The sequence below is a fragment of the Drosophila rhopaloa genome, unplaced genomic scaffold (assembly GCF_018152115.1).
Source record: "Drosophila rhopaloa isolate 14029-0021.01 unplaced genomic scaffold, ASM1815211v1 contig_3, whole genome shotgun sequence".
Taxonomy (NCBI): Eukaryota; Metazoa; Arthropoda; class Insecta; order Diptera; family Drosophilidae; genus Drosophila; species Drosophila rhopaloa.
Genome location: NW_025335123.1, coordinates 7,936,789 through 7,954,378, shown reverse-complemented (window position 1 = coordinate 7,954,378; position 17,590 = coordinate 7,936,789). Strand labels below are relative to the sequence as shown.

General features: G+C 35.9%; 3 protein-coding genes across 3 annotated transcripts; 1 reads left to right on the top strand and 2 right to left on the bottom strand.

The window, feature by feature from the left end:
- Positions 1–1,039: 1,039 nt before the first annotated feature.
- On the top strand, positions 1,040–1,675 carry LOC108047630. The gene has a single exon (XM_017127894.1). It carries the CDS (start codon positions 1,140–1,142, stop codon positions 1,440–1,442), a length of 303 nt encoding a protein of 100 aa, XP_016983383.1. The 5' UTR covers positions 1,040–1,139; the 3' UTR covers positions 1,443–1,675.
- Positions 1,676–9,317: 7,642 nt separating this feature from the next.
- Positions 9,318–15,498, bottom strand: LOC108047659 (sarcoplasmic calcium-binding protein). Its single transcript, XM_017127946.2, has 4 exons — positions 14,990–15,498; positions 11,906–12,127; positions 10,919–11,227; positions 9,318–10,498 (listed from the first exon to the last, which is right to left on the bottom strand). The coding sequence occupies exons 1-4, from the start codon at positions 15,128–15,130 to the stop codon at positions 10,265–10,267; spliced, it is 906 nt and encodes a 301-aa protein (XP_016983435.2). The 5' UTR covers positions 15,131–15,498; the 3' UTR covers positions 9,318–10,264.
- Positions 9,488–10,087, bottom strand: LOC123037947. Its single transcript, XM_044460825.1, has one exon. It carries the CDS (start codon positions 10,085–10,087, stop codon positions 9,488–9,490), a length of 600 nt encoding a protein of 199 aa, XP_044316760.1.
- Positions 15,499–17,590: the final 2,092 nt, after the last annotated feature.

Genomic DNA, 17,590 nt, shown 5'->3' with positions numbered 1-17,590 from the left:
GAATATGCAACAGTTTTTCGAATAAAAATACAAAGTGTTGTGATAATAAATAAAAGGATTTATTTAAGTATGTTTACAACTGCCAAAAGGTGTTTAAAACTATGCTATAATATTTTTTTAAACACAAAGTCAACAAAAAACATCCGTAAAACGCCGTTTAGTATTTTACAACTTAGTTTTAGACACCTTTTTTCAAATTCAATTAATTTAAAATCTCTAGAGTAGTTGGACTTTAAATATTCTTAGGACCATATTTAAATTAATGGAACATCTAAGGAAATGTTTAAAACATAATATATTTTAAGTTGTTTTTTGGAAAACAATACAAATTATTTCCTTACTTAGCTTGAATATTTTTCAAAATTTTCAAAGTAAAATCGTCAACCGAAATCTTTTCCCATTTAACCATTCAAATCGTTTAGTGCAAAGCGACCACAAAATCCGCCAACGATTAGCAAATAACCCAACAACAACGGCGCTGCGATTTTATTACCGCATCCACAGCAAACAGCGGACAAACAACGTCCTGTGCTGACAATTTATGAACCCGAAAGCCATGCTAACCCACTCAACCAAACCCGCAGCCCACCGTCCTTTTGTTTGTATGATTTTCACGCTGTTGGCCTATTTGTTTAGGTCAAAACTATAAAAATCTAACAAACTATAGCGTAATGAAATCAAAATAAAACAGGACCCACATTTTGCATGCATAAGTCAACACGAAAATAGGCAAAAATGGCAGGAACCATACAATAATCTAGCATTGTATTGTTTTGATGAGGACAATGGATGAATTTTATTCCAGACAATAAAAAGTTGTTTAGATACAGAAAGCATCAGGAAAAAAAACAAGGTCCTTTCTATGCGATTCTCAAACTTTCTAAGACCCTAATCTATCCGATTCTTAATCTTTCGTTTAAAAGTTTTAAGTATTCGGAATAAACATAGAACCCATAGCGATTGACGTAAGTTAACTGTCAAATAGACGTTCGTGATAGACTTTCGAATAAAGTTCAGTTACACCTGGCTCGGCAAATGATAAGCAACCAACGAAAAATTTCTTTATATATATTTTCTTCAATCAAATTTTCAAATAACGCCGTCCATAGAAATTACGGAGAGTCCTTATAAAAGATATCATGGCGTTGAAGATGAACCACAACCAGAACCAGATCAATACAAACTTCGCCCAGAAGTACGTGGGCAGGATGGTCGAACCCATTTCCCCGGTGCCGCACATGTCGTCGGCAACTCTACGAGTTCGTCGGGCTGTCGTCGAATCCTATCGAGGTCCTCAAATCGCTCCCGATGATGCCATGCTGCCGATGCCGCCGCACAACAAGGATCAGAACATGGGTGAGATTCTGCAGGATCTTCGAAAAAGACTGACGGTTCCGAAGTTCTGGCAACGAGCCTTGCGCCTGCTGAAGAAACGGGTCTAGTTTAGTTATATATTTAATCGTATATATATCAACTATGCTAGACTGGTAGATCCAAGTCATATCTATACTCCGCCTTATCCTCTCGCTCAATCGCTAAATCCCTATACATAAGTTTTAATTGTATTCGATTTTAGGTTCCACAAATGATTGTAATTGCAAAAAAATCGATCACAAATGTACGTACTCTTTGCTCCTAAGTTATTTTAAATATAAACTCTGAAATGGCTCATTAATTTAATTTCATTTTAAATATAAGAAATAAAATATGGATTGGAAAATCTCGATTTTCATGTTCTGGTTATAACCACTCCATTTTGTTACATAACATCCAACACTGAGGCGTTACATTTACCAAGGCTTTGGACACCACACGGCGAGCAATTTAAATGTATTAAGAGTGGAGTAGGGACATCTGGCCAGGCCCAAATCGCAAAAGGCCGACGCTGCAAACTGGAACAACAACAATGGCGAAAAGCGCAACAAAAAAATTAAATTCCAACATTAAAATAAGTTTTTAAAACTAAGCAGCGCGGCTTATGTCACAGAGAGAGGGACAAAACAAAGGGGCTAAAAAGCCCGGCAGAACCACAGGACAGACGGCATTTAGAATATAAATTTAGTTAAACAAATCTCGGACGAGGCGACCTCCCCAAGGTACGAATGCAGCCAGAGTTGTCACCGTCATGTATGAGTTTTCTGGCTGGGTATACTGCGCTGCACCAAAATAGAGCAGCTGTTGCAATTTACCAATGTTTACAGAGATAACTTGAACCAAAAGTTAAAAGTTTTAATTCAAAATCAATAGCTGCTCACGAATTTTGAGTTTATAAATATCTAAATGCGCATTTTTTTAAGGTTGTCGAAACGAAGATACATTATTAGTTTTCAAAATATTACAACTTCTGACGGTCTTGTTAAAATTTTTTTCTTTTTTGTATAATTTTTTAAATATATATATTTTTTATTTAATGAATATGTAACGTATATTTTCATATTTCACAATTTATCGATTTGAACAAAGTTGTTTTAATGTTCCTTGCTAAACTGAAAGTCTCACGAATTCCCGCCTGTAGGGCATTTCGCACAGCTTTCGACCCCCAGACCCCCAAAGTGCATTTCGTTCGTTTTAGGGTTAGGGTTAACCCACCACTGCCCTTGTGACCCCAAACCCCTTCTCCTGCTGCATTTTCTTGTTCTGCTTCTTTATCTTTTTGCCATGTAGGCTTCTCTGGCTCGCATTTCCCCACCGCCAACCGCTGACAAACGTCAAAATATAATTTTTGCGTGGATTTGCGTTGGCCCAACAACAGTAATAAATGTCAGGGGGCCTGAAACCCCCCACCAAAAAAAAAAGAGAAGAAAAAAGCGAAACAATTTTTGCAACTGCTGCCTGCTCCTTATCTCAGGCACGTTAATGTGGCCTATGTGGCTATATGGCTATATGGCTATGTGGCTATATGGCGATGTGGGGAAGGGTTGCCAGCATTGCATGTCCTACTGTGAGACATAATTTTTAATAATCTACAACACAGCCGGGCCACAAAAAAAGGGAGGGGGGGCGCCCAAAAATACGCGCATGCAAATGGCTTAATTTAATATATAATTATACCCTGACAACGCAGGAAGGCACCCACAGAATATAGGGCTATATGAGGGGCTGTAATTCAAATAAATAATAAAGTTTATTTTAAATTGTATGCAAAGATCTTGACTAAATGCATATGCATCTTGCAAAGTTTTTTATATTTTTTGTAGTATTTAAGGAAACGGGTTTCCTTAAGTGTATTTTAAAGGCAATTTTCTATTTTACAATAAGTACTCATTTTTACAGGTTTCTTCTAAGCGATTTTAAAACAGTTTAACAGTTTAAATGGTTCGTTTTTTATGTATATATTTTATTTTTTACCAAATTTTTTTGAGCTTATTAAGAACTTCCCCGACGAATTCCATTTAATTCTTTGTAGGCTAAGGTGGTCCCAATTTGTATTAAATATTTTAGGGGTCTATTATTACCTGCACATACTATGCTCTTGGTACAAATACCGCACACCATAAAGAATTTGTTGGAAAAAAAATCGTTTTAGGCATGTGCTATGACTTTAAAGTATATCACTCATACGTACTGTTGTCCTTCAATCAATTCTTCCTTCAATAATTCTGTCATACGTGTCGTATGAGTAATTTCTTTAAAGTAAAAGCTTTCAATAATTAAGGAAGTCATAGGACTTAAAATAACCTTTTTTTTAGTTTTCTTGTACATTTCATCTATCATTTTGAACTGTGAGATTTTTTTTACATATATACCATCTCTAGATATCTATCCTAAACTAGAGCATTCCTTAGTCATCCAATGTTAATTCCTTGACGCCCACTTCGGGAGTGATTTCCTCGGTTTCGGTTGTACACCTTGCCGCTGTTCCGCTTTTATCTTACTCCAAAGGTTGGCCAAAAGGTGTTAAGACGAAGATGCCACATATACACATGTGGAAGATTGTGTTGTCTAAGCTCCAGATTGATGCCGCCTTTGCCGCAAAACCCAATCCCAGGGCTGTAATTAAATTATCATGCCAACAGCATAACGCAGCCTTAACCCCTCGCTGGTGTGTGGGGGTGTTGTAATTCAAACAGGAGCCAACGCAACGGGTTAACATTAGCGCACTTTTATGGCCTTCGCCGGATAAGTATATGTCCCCTTAGCTCCCCCTTCCCCTTGAGTCTCTTTTTTCTATGATTAGCTGCGAAATTTATGCCAGCCGCAAAGGAATTTTGCGGCAAGCACTTAAAACAGCTATAACTGCAATGCCTATTTATCTGCCAAATAGAATTATGCCAGGATTAACTTTGTTGGTTAAACGTTACCTGTATTAAAAAGCATACACAGATAAATCAGATTTACAGATGATCAAATATAGATTAATATTCTATAAATTTTTATTTCTTTCAGTTTACTTTAGTTACCCAACCTTATGACCTTATTTCTAAGTTTTCAATGAGTTGCCCAAAGGTGACCCACAATTGGACTTCTAGATTCCATAACTTTACCAAATGTAATCCGATTCCAAAGTGGCATACCTCTAAAGACTTGTGGTTCGATTCTCTGAAAATCTGCATTCAAAATTTTCATTTTAGCGTTGACCGATTTTTTGACCCATCTTCATGTTGGTTTTTTCTAAGTTTCCAATGAGTTTCCCAAAGGTGACCCACAATTGAACTTCTACATTCCATAACTTTTCCAAATGTAATCCGATTTCAAAGTGGCATACCTCTAAAGACTTGTGGTAGAATTCTCAAAAAATCTGCATTCAAAATTTTCATTTTAGCGTTCACCGATTTTTTGACCCATCTTCATGTTGGTTTTTTCTAAGTTTCCAATGAGTTGCCCAAAGGTGACCCACAATTGGACTTCTAGATTCCACAACTTTTCCAAATGTAATCCGATTCCAAAGTAGCATACCTCTAAAGACTTGTGGTTCGATTCTCTGAAAATCTGCATTCAAAATTTTCGTTTTAGCGTTGACCGATTTTTTGACCCATTTTCATGTTGGTTTTTTCTAAGTTTTCGATGAGTTACCCAAAGGTGACCCACAATTGGACTTCTAGATTCCATAACTTTTCCAAATGTAATCCGATTCCAAAGTGGCATACCTCTAAAGACTTGTGGTAGAATTTTCAAAAAATCTGCATTCAAAATTTTCATTTTAGCGTTCACCGATTTTTTGACCCATCTTCATGTTGGTTTTTTCTAAGTTTCCAATGAGTTGCCCAAAGGTGACCCACAATTGGACTTATAGATTCCATAACTTTTCCAAATGTAATCCGATTTCAAAGTGGCATACCTCTAAAGACTTGTGGTAGAATTCTCAAAAAATCTGCATTCAAAATTTTCATTTTAGCGTTGACCGATTTTTTGACCCATCTTCATGTTGGTTTTTTCTAAGTTTCCAATAAGTTGCCCAAAGGTGACCCACAATTGGACTTCTAGATTCCATAACTTTACCAAATATAATCCGATTTCAAAGTGGCATACCTCTAAAGACTTGTGGTTCGATTCTCTGAAAATCTGCATTCAAAATTTTCATTTTAGCGTTGACCGATTTTTTGACCCATCCTCATGTTGGTTTTTTCTAAGTTTCCAATGAGTTGCCCAAAGGTGACCCACAATTGGACTTATAGATTCCATAACTTTTCCAAATGTAATCCGATTTCAAAGTGGCATACCTCTAAAGACTTGTGGTAGAATTCTCAAAAAATCTGCATTCAAAATTTTCATTTTAGCGTTGACCGATTTTTTGACCCATCTTCATGTTGGTTTTTTCTAAGTTTCCAATGAGTTGCCCAAAGGTGACCCACAATTGGACTTCTAGATTCCATAACTTTTCCAAATGTAATCCGATTCCAAAGTGGCATACCTCTAAAGACTTGTGGTTCGATTCTCTAAAAATCTGCATTCAAAATTTTCATTTTAGCGTTGACCGAATTTTTGACCCATCCTCATGTTGGTTTTTTCTAAGTTTCCAATGAGTTGCCCAAAGGTGACCCACAATTGGACTTCTAGATTCCATAACTTTTCCAAATGTAATCCGATTCCAAAGTGCCATACCTCTAAAGACTTGTGGTTCGATTCTCTAAAAATTTGCATTCAAAATTTTCATTTTAGCGTTGACCGATTTTTTTACCCATCCTCATGTTGGTTTTTTCTAAGTTTCCAATGAGTTGCCCAAAGGTGACCCACAATTGGACTTCTAGATTCCATAACTTTTCCAAGTGTAATCCGATTTCAAAGTGGCATACCTCTAAAGACTTGTGGTAGAATTCTCAAAAAATCTGCATTCAAAATTTTCATTTTAACGTTGATTAAATTGATGACCCATTTTCATGTTAGTTATTTCAACGATTATGACAACTTGTAAAAAGGTCACCCACATCTGGACTTCCAGAGTCCATAACTTTACCAAACTTAAGTCGATTTTAAAGTGGCATACCTCTTAAGGCTTATGGTTCAATTCTCTGAAAATCTGCTATCAAATTATTATACCCATGCAGAGGGTATTATAATTTTGGTCAAAAGTGTGCAACGCAGTGAAGGAGACATCTCTGACCCTATAAAGCATATAAATTCTTGATGAGGATCGCGTCCTGAGTTGATATAACCTTGTCCGTCTGTCTGTCCGTCTGTCTGTTTCTACGCGAACTAATCTCTTAGTTTTAAAGATATCAAATTTAAACTTTGCATCCTATAGCCGCCATATAACTGATTGATAGGAAATGCCATAACTGTGATGTTCGCTAAGTTAGGAAGTTGGGATTTTCTATGGGTTTTATTTATGGCCAATCAATCCGACCTTTCATAAGGATCGGCCGACTATATCCTATAGCTGCCATATAACTGAACGATTGGAAATGCTGTAACTTTGGTGTTTTTATACCCTTGCAGAGGGTATTATAATTTTGTTCAAAATTTTGCAAAGCAGTGAAAGAGACATCTCCGACCCTATAAAGTATATATATTCTTTATCAGTATCACCAGCAGAGTCGATCAAGCCATGTCCGTCTGTCGATCTTCATAATTCCAAAATATATACGAGTATAGATAAAATCCAGCTTCAGTGCAGTGTTATTCAAATGGAAATCCAGTGGAAAAAAGAGAGAGACACTGAGGAAGGGAAAGCGTGGATGGCTTTTCCATCTTGAACAGCAGCTGTTGACCAAATGTGGACTTAGGACGTGCTTTTAATTTTTAAAAACTGCTCTTAAAACGCGATAAAACACGTTGAAATGGCAAAAAGTGGACTGAGTGGGTGGCACCATAAAAAAATCAAGCGAAGAAGAGTAAAAGATGAAAATTAGTGGAGGAGACGAGGCGAAGGCGAGTTACATATGTACTTAACCAGTTTCATGTGTGTGTGGGGGATATATATTTTATTCATATAGACACACAAACCCACACACTGGCAAATCCCAAGTTGGCAAATAAAAAATATGCTAAAAAAATGGGGTTTGGGGGTGGGGGGTTGCCAGAGTGGACAGTGCATAGGAAAAAATTGTGTAAAGCGTGCATTTACATAATGAAAGATGTAGCAGAGCAAGTGTGTGTGATTTTTTTTAGAGTATATGTGAGGCAAAAGGATTAGCGATGGTCGTCATGTGCGTGGCACAACCAAAAAAAAATATTAAAAAAATGGGGGGAAGGAAAAAAATTTAAATTATAAAATATTGAAGCGAGTAAGAAATGCGCAAAAGGGACAGAAAGACGACGGCTCTGCTTGCACACACAGACTTACCCGCAAATGCACTGCGAAAAATACTTAACTTCAGTAACATTTTGAAACCGTTTTAGTTACTTGAAGTATTGTAAACAAAAATGTAATTTTATCAGGGTCTAATACAACCTATTAATTTGGAAGGGAAAAATATTATTTTAATTATAAATATAGAAAATTAATATTTATTTATCTGTAAAAACTCTCTATACAATTCTCTAGAATAAGTTTTGTTTGCCAAATGACTTAAATTAAAAAAAAACTTTAAAGAAATACTAACATTTTTGGGTTAACACATTTTTTTTTTGTTGTGCAACCAAAATTAATGTCCTTTTAGATACAAATGCAATTTATAAGCGCCGAGCTCGTGTGTGTGAGGGGTCCCGAAAAATGCTTTCACATGGCTTCCATCACCCACTCAACCCACTCCCCCATTTTTCTACCGCTTCTTTTTTTTGCAACATAATTTTGAATAGCATTAAAATTATTAGCTACAAATGAATAAAAAACGAGCAGAGGAGCGGGGAAAATGAGGCTGCGGGGCTGGAAAAAAATGTTTGAGAAGGACTAGAAGTAGAGGAAAGAAATGGGCGTAGCATCCTTAGCCCCCTATTTTTTTTTCCAGCCCAGCAACAAATGCGCATAATGAGCTCTGGTCAGCCAGCCTAGACGACCGTGGGAGGTTGCCATCACAGAGATTTACGCGCGACAAGTTTTTCTTGCCCTTTTCCACAACGTAATTCTTTTTCATGCCCTATCCATGGAGTTTCGGAGCTTGGTAACCTGCAAAATACACATTGCTATCTAAATTAAACGGTTCCTCTAGCGAAAATTAATTTTGGATAATATATAATTATCATAAATTATTTTTCTTAACCCTTTCGAATATAAAACTTTAATTTTATTGTCAAGTTTGGTTTATATCATCTAAACAAATATATTTTCCCTTATTATCATGTGTGTATATTGCAAGATTTAATTAATTACTTCCCAGATATCTTGCCTCATTTATGTCTCCCTTCATTTACAAATTTTTTAAATAATAAAAATCATTTTTCAAATAGTATTTTTTAATATTTAAAAAAAGTATTTGTAAGTTAATTGTTTGGTAAAAATGTAATAATATTTAAGAGCATTAGAAACTTTGCTTGACCCATCTCCCATTTTAGGTACCATTTTTTTGTAGGGTCGTAACATCCAGCTAAACACTTTTCAGTTGATATCGCAAATCCTTTTCGCTGGCGCTTACATAATGATATGTGGCCGCAGATGCCAAGTGAGGGAAAAAATTAAGAAAAAAGAACTCTAAAAAAAATGGGAGGAAGTACCGTCTGCTTGCCTTTTTGCATTTGCATGCAATTTGCGAAAAATGTGGAGACGGGTTTCCTGCGATCGGGGAAAATGAAAACGGGGGCTGTGTAATTCTATTACATTTGCAGTACACAATCATGTCCTTCGGAAATTATTGGAAACAATAATGTCAATAACTGAATATTACAAATATATAGTTAAATCACATCAAAGAACAATTAAAGAATTCAATTCATATACAAGATATATAATGATATAATTTCAAAGACCTCTTACTCCCAAAGAATTAAAAACTCTGTTCGTATTATTAATCGTACATTTTAAAATCAGTTTTATTCCGTTATATCATGCTTGCTGTATTGTGTAATATATCAGTTAAACGTAACTCTTAACTAGGCAAAAAAATAATCGATTATGTATATGGTAAATAGGGTTGCGCATGTGTAGTATGTAGTAGCTCCGCTTTCCGAGTGTTTAGAGGTGCATTTGATTCTCGGTCAGCTGTTGTTGTTTGGGCCTTCGCTTCCGGCGCTTTCTGGCCTTTCGCCGTAAACGATCGAATTTCCGGATCCGGTCGCAAATAAAGTGCTTGAGGTCATCGCCCTCGGCGGCCGACTGACGACTGCACGACATGGTGAATAAAATTAGCGAATTAAGGTAGAAAAAGAATCTTATATCGTAGTCATCCATCGATGGTCTGCCCCTGGATCGGTGATCTTTATGTTTATGCTGTTTTTCCCTCTCCCTTTCACGTTCCCTCTCCCGTTCCTTTTGGTAATTGCTAAAGTTGTGCTTTCGCAATTTGGAGGCGGGACAATTGGACGATGGATGGGGTTCAAAGGTCGAGCGCTGGCGCTTCGATCCGCACAAATGTTGGCGTAAATAGTCGTAAATGCTCATGTTCCTTATAACGATCGTGGTGGTGGTGTTGGTCATCATGGTTCTCATTGGTCCCGATTTATGCGGCGCCACATGCTGTAGATTTAGCCAACTGCCGCCTGCCGCCTGCACGCGAGTTGGCAACGAATGGGCCATTATCTTTATATCGTTATCATCATTGTTATTATTGGCCATCTTCGTTGTCGATTTTAATGTATTTAGCATTGGCTTTATGGTGTTATTGCTGCCGATGTTGTGGCATCGGACGTTTTCTTGGTTATGCAATCGTTGATTTGGATAGTCTAGATTGTAGAACGGATTTTCTGGTATTATTGTGATTGTATTGTGATCTACAGCAGTGACTGCAACCCGTCAATGATCGGCCACCAGCGGTCCCCAGAACATTTTCGATATCTTTGAGTCGTCCTCGGTTAAAAAGAACTGGCGGCCCAAATGCACAAACTCCTTGAGCGACAATTGGCCATCGCCGTTCTTGTCTATCACAGCGAATGAAACGGCAGCGTCGTCTTCGGTCAGTCCCAGACAGCGGAAGAAGAGCTTGTATTGTTCGAGATCCAAATGGCCAGTGTGATCAAAGTCCACAGCCTGCAAACGAGCGAAAAAGCAATGAAAATTAGCTACTAATTGCTTGAAACACGGTGTTTTACGAATGAGATTTGAATATACAATGATGAAGAATTCGCGTTTAGACACAAAACATTTATATTTATAATAATGAAATCAAAGGTGTGAGACACATTAATTAATCCATTAATTTGAAATAATAATTGTAAATAATTCGCATTTAAAACTGATTGGTTTGTGGTATTCATAAAAGAATTCTTCTATATGAAAAATAGATAGGGTTCTAGTTAAACTTTAATCGTTACATAAATCAATTGATATGGAATTTTTCAGGTTAAATGTTTCAGATATGTCTTAAAAGTCAAATGATATCGCCAATTTTCCAAAAAAAAAAGCATTTAATGGTTTAATTAAGCTCTTTGGGTATGAGAGCATACCAACCTTAAACAAATAGGGCAGGAAGCGACCAATGCGCTTGGCCATCTTCTTGTCGTTGAGACGATGGTGCAGATCGGTGAGAAACTGCTCGGCAGTCACCAGATTGTAGGGGGTAATCTCCCCGAACTGCTCCTCCCACGTATGTTTGATCACATCGTTGAATTCGGCGGCGACCTCTGGGGTCAAATGGCCCAGATCGTTGAAGCGTTTGGCCAGCAAACTAAAGTCGTCAAAGGATACGACGCCGTCGTGGTTGACGTCCAAAATGCGGTGCAGAGTACGCATCTTGCGGCGCCAGAAGGCAGAGTCGCCCTAAAAATATGAAACAGAAATCGAAATTAATTTATTTTACTATTTTTAACTGTAAGTATGTAGAATATGATTGATTTAAAATAGACCAATATCCTTAAAAGCTTTTTTATTAAAACTTAAAACTGCTTTCTTTATTTTTGTAAACTGCTTAAAAAGGACTAAGGACTTAGAGCTTTAAAGCTTGTTGTTTCCTTGAACTGCTTTTATGAAATGCTTTTTAAGCCGCAGGACACGGTTATACTGCTTGTGTTATTTTCCAAAAAGCTCCTTCAAAGAACACAACAATATACTGCTTTACTTGTCGTGAACTGCTTAAGGTCCTAAAATACTGCTTGTTTACGTGTAGAATTTTGAAAAAAAATAATTTTGAGATTTAAGCTTGTATATAAATAAAGTCTAATTTTTGTAACCTAAAGCTGTAACTTGGTGTGCATGAGTCTAAATTGGTGCTTTGATCTTAAAGTAGGCCGTACTTCAAGACCGGTTACCTCTGTTAACTGGCCACTGTTAACCAGGTTACAATGTTAGAGATATTTTTAAATACCACAGAGCAGGTTCAAAAAACGGCATTGAGCGCGATAACCAAATTTCGAAACACGTTTCTTGGCTTGTCTCTTTTATGGATTATATATCCGACATATAATATATATTTATGCGTTTTTCAAGCAGTTCACTCACCCGTTCGCTGCGCTTGGAATCCATTTTCTGGCGACGACGCTCGAACTCATCGTCCGAATCGGAATCGCTATCACTTTCCACCTCACGTCGCAATTTGGCCGCTCCGGCGGATTTCTTTGAATATTGACGGACGGCCTGGACCACGGCAGTTGGCATTTGATGCCACAGCAGTGAGTGTGCTCCATGTCCACAGATATTGCCACCGGTTGCCAGGAAAAGGCGCTGAAATAGGTAGAAAGTAAAGAGAAATAAGTCAATTAAATATGAAAAATAAGAGGCCTCAATTATGTAAGAATAACAGGTATTTACTTAATATTAGGGAACCAATTAAATCCCTACTTGTTTTTTGTATACTATTATCCATGACAAAAATAACTTGCTGTGTTATTTAACTTCAAGTAAGCCGCTTTCTACTTTTTGGAGCTTTAACTAATTATAATTTCTACAAGTAGGCAATATCCTTTTAAAGTTTAAGATAGTTATTATAATTAATTGTTGCCATTAATGTTTATAATAGAATAGGCTGGTACCCTAACAATAGAATATTACCCAATCTCCATGTTAAAGTTTATTTATTTTTCTGAATGCTCTTTTTGTTGCTGCTTGATATGGCTGTATGCCCTTCGGCCTATAAGCAATCATTATGTTTTAATTACAACTCAGCGCACTGCTGTTTTTCTCTCGTATTTTTGTTTTGGTTGTTATTTTCCCATTGTTAAGGTCAGTTCTGTTTACTCACCAAACAATTCTAAACCCTATTCGTTATCGGTTTTTACGAGTTTTTCATGTTTTGTTTGCCCCAAAAAAGTGCCGAGAGTGACTGTCACATTTATGCATTGAATTTATTTTACAGTTTGAGAGGCTCTCAGGGGGGAAAAAACCACGTGGGAATCATGTAACACTATTAATACAATAAATAAGAAACCAGTTTCGGAATATTTGAAAAAAACAGTTGAATTATAAAAGGCCAGAAAAAGACAAAAACAAAAATGATAAAACATTTTAAAAGTAACCATATATTAACAACATTGTTAAAACCGAACTTTTAATCATAAGAAAAAAATCGTACTTTCTTAATACACAGAACTTAAAATATGTTTAAGTAAGATACAAATGCCTCACAACATTGCAACACTGAAAATTTAGAAAGATAATAATAGATGCCAAATACCAGTTCGAAGAAATGTTTTTTCCATCATCTGTTCGACAGCTTCTGTCAATGCCATTAGAAAACGATAAAGAGTTTGCTCTTTTTTAATTACAAGAGACCGAAAACTCTTGTAAACGTTTTGAATTTCAATGGCTCGATAAGAAAGAATCCAAATACAGATGTTGGCAGCCGCCGACGACGATGATATCATATACCACATACACCATTATCATACAGACCCGCACACTTATTGTTGTGGTGTTTTGGGAACCTTTTTCGGTTCCAGTTGCTTCGTTTGGTTAAACGAACTTTGGATTGTTTTTTGTTTTTTCTCGTAAACAAGTTTCTCCAAAATACGAATTAATGAATGCGAAAAACGGGCCTCCTTTCATTTAAACGTCTGCGCGTCTCGATAACAAAAAAAACACGTTTAGATCATAAGAAAATAAAACAAAAAACAATGCCAATGATTTATGAAGAAGATGCAGAGAGGCGGCAAATAAAAATCAAAGTCGAGCAACAGGTCAATGTTAATCAGCAGCAAAAAGAAAAATCGCGAAAAAAAAAGCAAGCAGAATTCATCACTAAAATCATTTCCTGTGACTCTAAAACTTCTTTTCCGGGGGGAGAGAGAGAAAAAGGGGAGGAAGTCCCTTTATTTGTTATTCCCATCCAATGCTTTTGCGCAAGATTTCCCTGCCACAGAATTTGCGCAGTTTGCAGACTTTGAAAGTTAGGGTGTTGTTAGTGGGGAAAACTAGCTTTCACCTGAACACACAGGGAAAATACTAATAAATATGATGTTGGCATAGCTGGTGTCGTTTTACATTGAGTGAATAACATAACACATTTGTTTTGAAACCAAAAAATGTATGCAAATATATGTAGCTCACAAACATAGAGAAATGAGAAACATAGAAATGAGAAATGGTGGCTTACCCTAGCAAAAAAAAGTTGTACAAATTACATTGCCTGGTAAAATGTATATAAAATTGCAATAAAATGTTAAGATTATTTTTTGAATAATTTAAGCAATAAATAATATAATTAATTTTCAACTTGATTGAAACATTTCTGGTAAATTTTTTTGTGTATAATTTTCTTTTGTTTGCATTACTGTGTCTTTTTGTATTAGTTTTATTAAGGGAAATGCGTCTTTCGGCACCTTTTTTCTAATTTATTATTGATTGATTAAATTGCTGCGCCTTTTATTGATTGATCGTTGAGGCATTTTGCCATTTTCCTCAATCATCAACACACCTCAAATATGAATTGTAGCATGTCGGCGTTATAAGATCTAAATATCGGAATATACTAAGGAGAACATACATATATTAGGGATCTAAATGTAGAGATTTATTAACTTTCATTTGGTAAAAAAAGTGGTCAATATTAATTGGCATTAAAAATTGAAATTTCCTGTAAGAGCTCTTACAGTTTGAGAGATACCTTTACAGTTTATTTACCACTGGCCTCAATTCGTAAACTTCTCTCTCCCAATTTTCATTCTTCATTTCCACTCCTCTCTATTTTCCCTCTTCCTCTTTATCTATATTTCCACTCCCCTTTTGCTGTTTTCCGAATTGCGATTCTACTTCTCAGTTTTGTTTTGAGTTTACTTTTGTAAAGCTGTTCTTAAGGAATTTGTTTATAGATCCTGTCACTTATTTATTTTCGAAAAACTGTTTGAAAAATATATATTTTAAGAAAATTTAATGTAATTTTTTGCATTTAAGCCCCTGCTTAAAAAACATTTGCTTAAACATACATGTTAACTCTTTTTCGGCCATATATTTTAAAATCTTTGTTTTGAAACCCCATCATTTTAAATGAGTTATTTTGTGACCTGTTTTTTTTTTTTTTGGAGCTCTTCTGGTAATTGAATTATCGTCACTTAAAACTCGCATACACCGGGAAAAAAAAGATGCACTTACATGACAGTCACTGTGCGAAATAGGCGTGTTCGGGGGCGGGGTGGTAGTCTGTTGAAGAGCGCCGACAGTTGCGGCCATGTTGCGTTCCAGAATTTCTCTCGAAGTGCGCAAAATACCGCGGCTCACAATCGAGAATGCCATCTTGTTTTTCTTTCAGATTTTTTTTCTAATGTTCTTTAATTTTCTTAAATTTTTGCTTCTTTTTTTACAGTTTTATCAGCAGTCCAGAAAATGTGCAACGTTGCTTCTTTTATGGTTTTTGTTGTTTATTTCTTGTTGTTTTTATTGCAGCGCGCATTTAACAACCGGTTTTTTGGGATGCACCACAAAAAAATGTTTTCTTTTATTTTTGTCCGCTTTAATTTATTACACTATTTCGTTCGTTAACAACTTTTTTCGATTTCTCTGGGTTTTTAATTTTTTGTTTTTGAAATATTGTTTTTTTCTTTGCTTGGGAGGAAACACAACCGTTCGCTTAAGCGTTCGAATTCGTTTTGAAAACCATCAATGCGCAAAGAAAAGAAGTCGACGTCGACGTCTGTAAAAGCAGAGCGGTATTTCATAGTGTGTGTGAGCGGGTGTGCGACTGTGTATGTGTGATGAAGAGGGTAGCATAAGAAGGGTGCGGGGCACTACACAAGCTGCTACTTGGAAATTGTTACCAGAAGCAGACAATATGCATACGATTGTGACCAAAATAATAGTAAATGGTTACATTTCTGAAAATAAAATCATTAAAAACCATATTCGAACATTTTCAAAGATGTTTTAATTGTTACATTTATTGGAAAACAAAACAAATCATTTTGAAGAGCTTCTACACCAAATTCAAACTTTTATGTAAAAAGTGTGTACTGAATAGAAACAAATAAAGAAATGTATTGCATTGGAATGGGACTTTAACTAAATATCCTTTACAACTGAAGGTTAAGATCTACTTTACTTTTTTGTTAATATCAAACTATAATTCAACTTGGAACACCAACAAACCATTAAAGTAAAAAAAATTGACTTTTTATTATAATTACATTATGTTGAAAAAAATGTGTTATAAGTCAGTACTGTTATTGCGACCATTGCTGTATGTAATCACACATACACTCGCAAGCAGACCGTGTAAGCCGGTTGAAAAAGTGAAGAAGAAAAGGAGAGGAAGAAGGAGCATAAGCAGAAGCAAAAATAAACAAAAACAAAACACAATGACTGTCAAACCTCGCTTAAATAAAGAATTTCTATTAATTGTTATATGGAAAATGCATTATATAAATAAATTGACACTAACGCATAGGCACAGCAAATATCCATTTATAATGTAAGCGAATGAAGGCGAAAACAAAAATTAAAAAACAAAATATCACAAAAAGTGCGTAATTAGGTCGATGCGTGTGACAAACTGTCGGTCCAATACAGTATGCCCCAAGTCACCCTTCAGTCCTCTTCACCCTCCAAAAAGAGACCCCTCACCCCCTATGCACACACACCCATACACACGCACAAATAGTGAGCGAGTTTTGGGTCTCGGTTTTTCTGTTTTTCCGTTTCTGTTCTACTTACTTCATTGCCCCACCGAAAACGCATGTTTACAGACACATTTGAGGTAGAAATAATAGTTTTATTACAAGGCTTTTTAAAACATGAAACATAGCTACAGACTTGTTAATTTGTAAATATTTTTTCAGTATTTGAGAAACATACATATGTATGTACGCGTATAATATCAAAAATAAATTCAAAAATATTTTTCAATTTGTAAATAGGACCTTAGGTACTGAAAATAAATATTAAGAAAAAAAATGTTTTTACATAATCTAAATATTCTAAAACAATAGCTTAGTTGTCCAAATGTATCCATCAAATAACTTTACCAATGCATTTCTCAATAAACCTTAAGACTCCTATTATTGGTACCTCCGCTGTAGACACCCATACCACTTATTACATATGTATGTGTGTACATATGTACATAGGTGTAAGTGTGAGATTGTATAATAGTCTTGATCAAATAGAGCGCCAGTGGACTTGGACCCAAAAACATTGCATCGAAAACAAAACGAACAAAAAAAATAATGAGAAGACGCGATTGGAATGGATATCAGTGGCCGGTGAAAATTAAAGGGAATTATCAAGATCGCTGTACACTAATGCCCAATCATCATGGAAGTTTTAATCGCATTTCACATGCCACCAAGATCAATGCTTTCCATAAAACCGTAGGCCCACCAAACAGTTTGAAAAGCACTGGTCCCGCCAAGAAGTGCAACATTTTATGTACAAAATAAAAATCGAAGGCCCCCCACTTTACCGTTTTGAATGCGGCAGAGAGTGCACTGCACTCTGCGGAGGCAAAAACTTGGAAATACAGACAGAAAACCGAAACATGTGAGCTGGCCGGGAAGTTTCCAAAGCGGTTTATGCGTATGCGAAATCGTGATATCTTCAACCAAGCAAGGTTACAAGAACTGTGAAAACCTTTGATTTTAAAATCAGTTTAGACCTACAAAAACTTTCTAAACAAGAAAACCTGGGTTGTTGTAAATTTTAATTTTTGTTTGACTTATTTGAAATTATTTTCAACAACAACATTCAATTCGAATTAAATTT

What these genes read in the sequence shown, in the direction of transcription:
- LOC108047630 (XM_017127894.1), top strand. Translation starts at nt 1,140, where the DNA reads ATGGCGTTGAAGATGAACCACAACCAGAACCAGATCAATACAAACTTC.
- LOC123037947 (XM_044460825.1), bottom strand. Translation starts at nt 10,087, where the DNA reads ATGGCCAATAATAACAATGATGATAACGATATAAAGATAATGGCCCAT.
- LOC108047659 (XM_017127946.2), bottom strand. Translation starts at nt 15,130, where the DNA reads ATGGCATTCTCGATTGTGAGCCGCGGTATTTTGCGCACTTCGAGAGAA. An exon ending in ATTCCAAGCGCAGCGAACGG is followed by an intron (nt 11,228 to 11,905) that starts GTGAGTGAACTG and finishes TCATATTTTTAG; the next exon opens with GGCGACTCTGCCTTCTGGCG. An exon ending in TCCTGCCCTATTTGTTTAAG is followed by an intron (nt 10,499 to 10,918) that starts GTTGGTATGCTC and finishes GCTCGTTTGCAG; the next exon opens with GCTGTGGACTTTGATCACAC.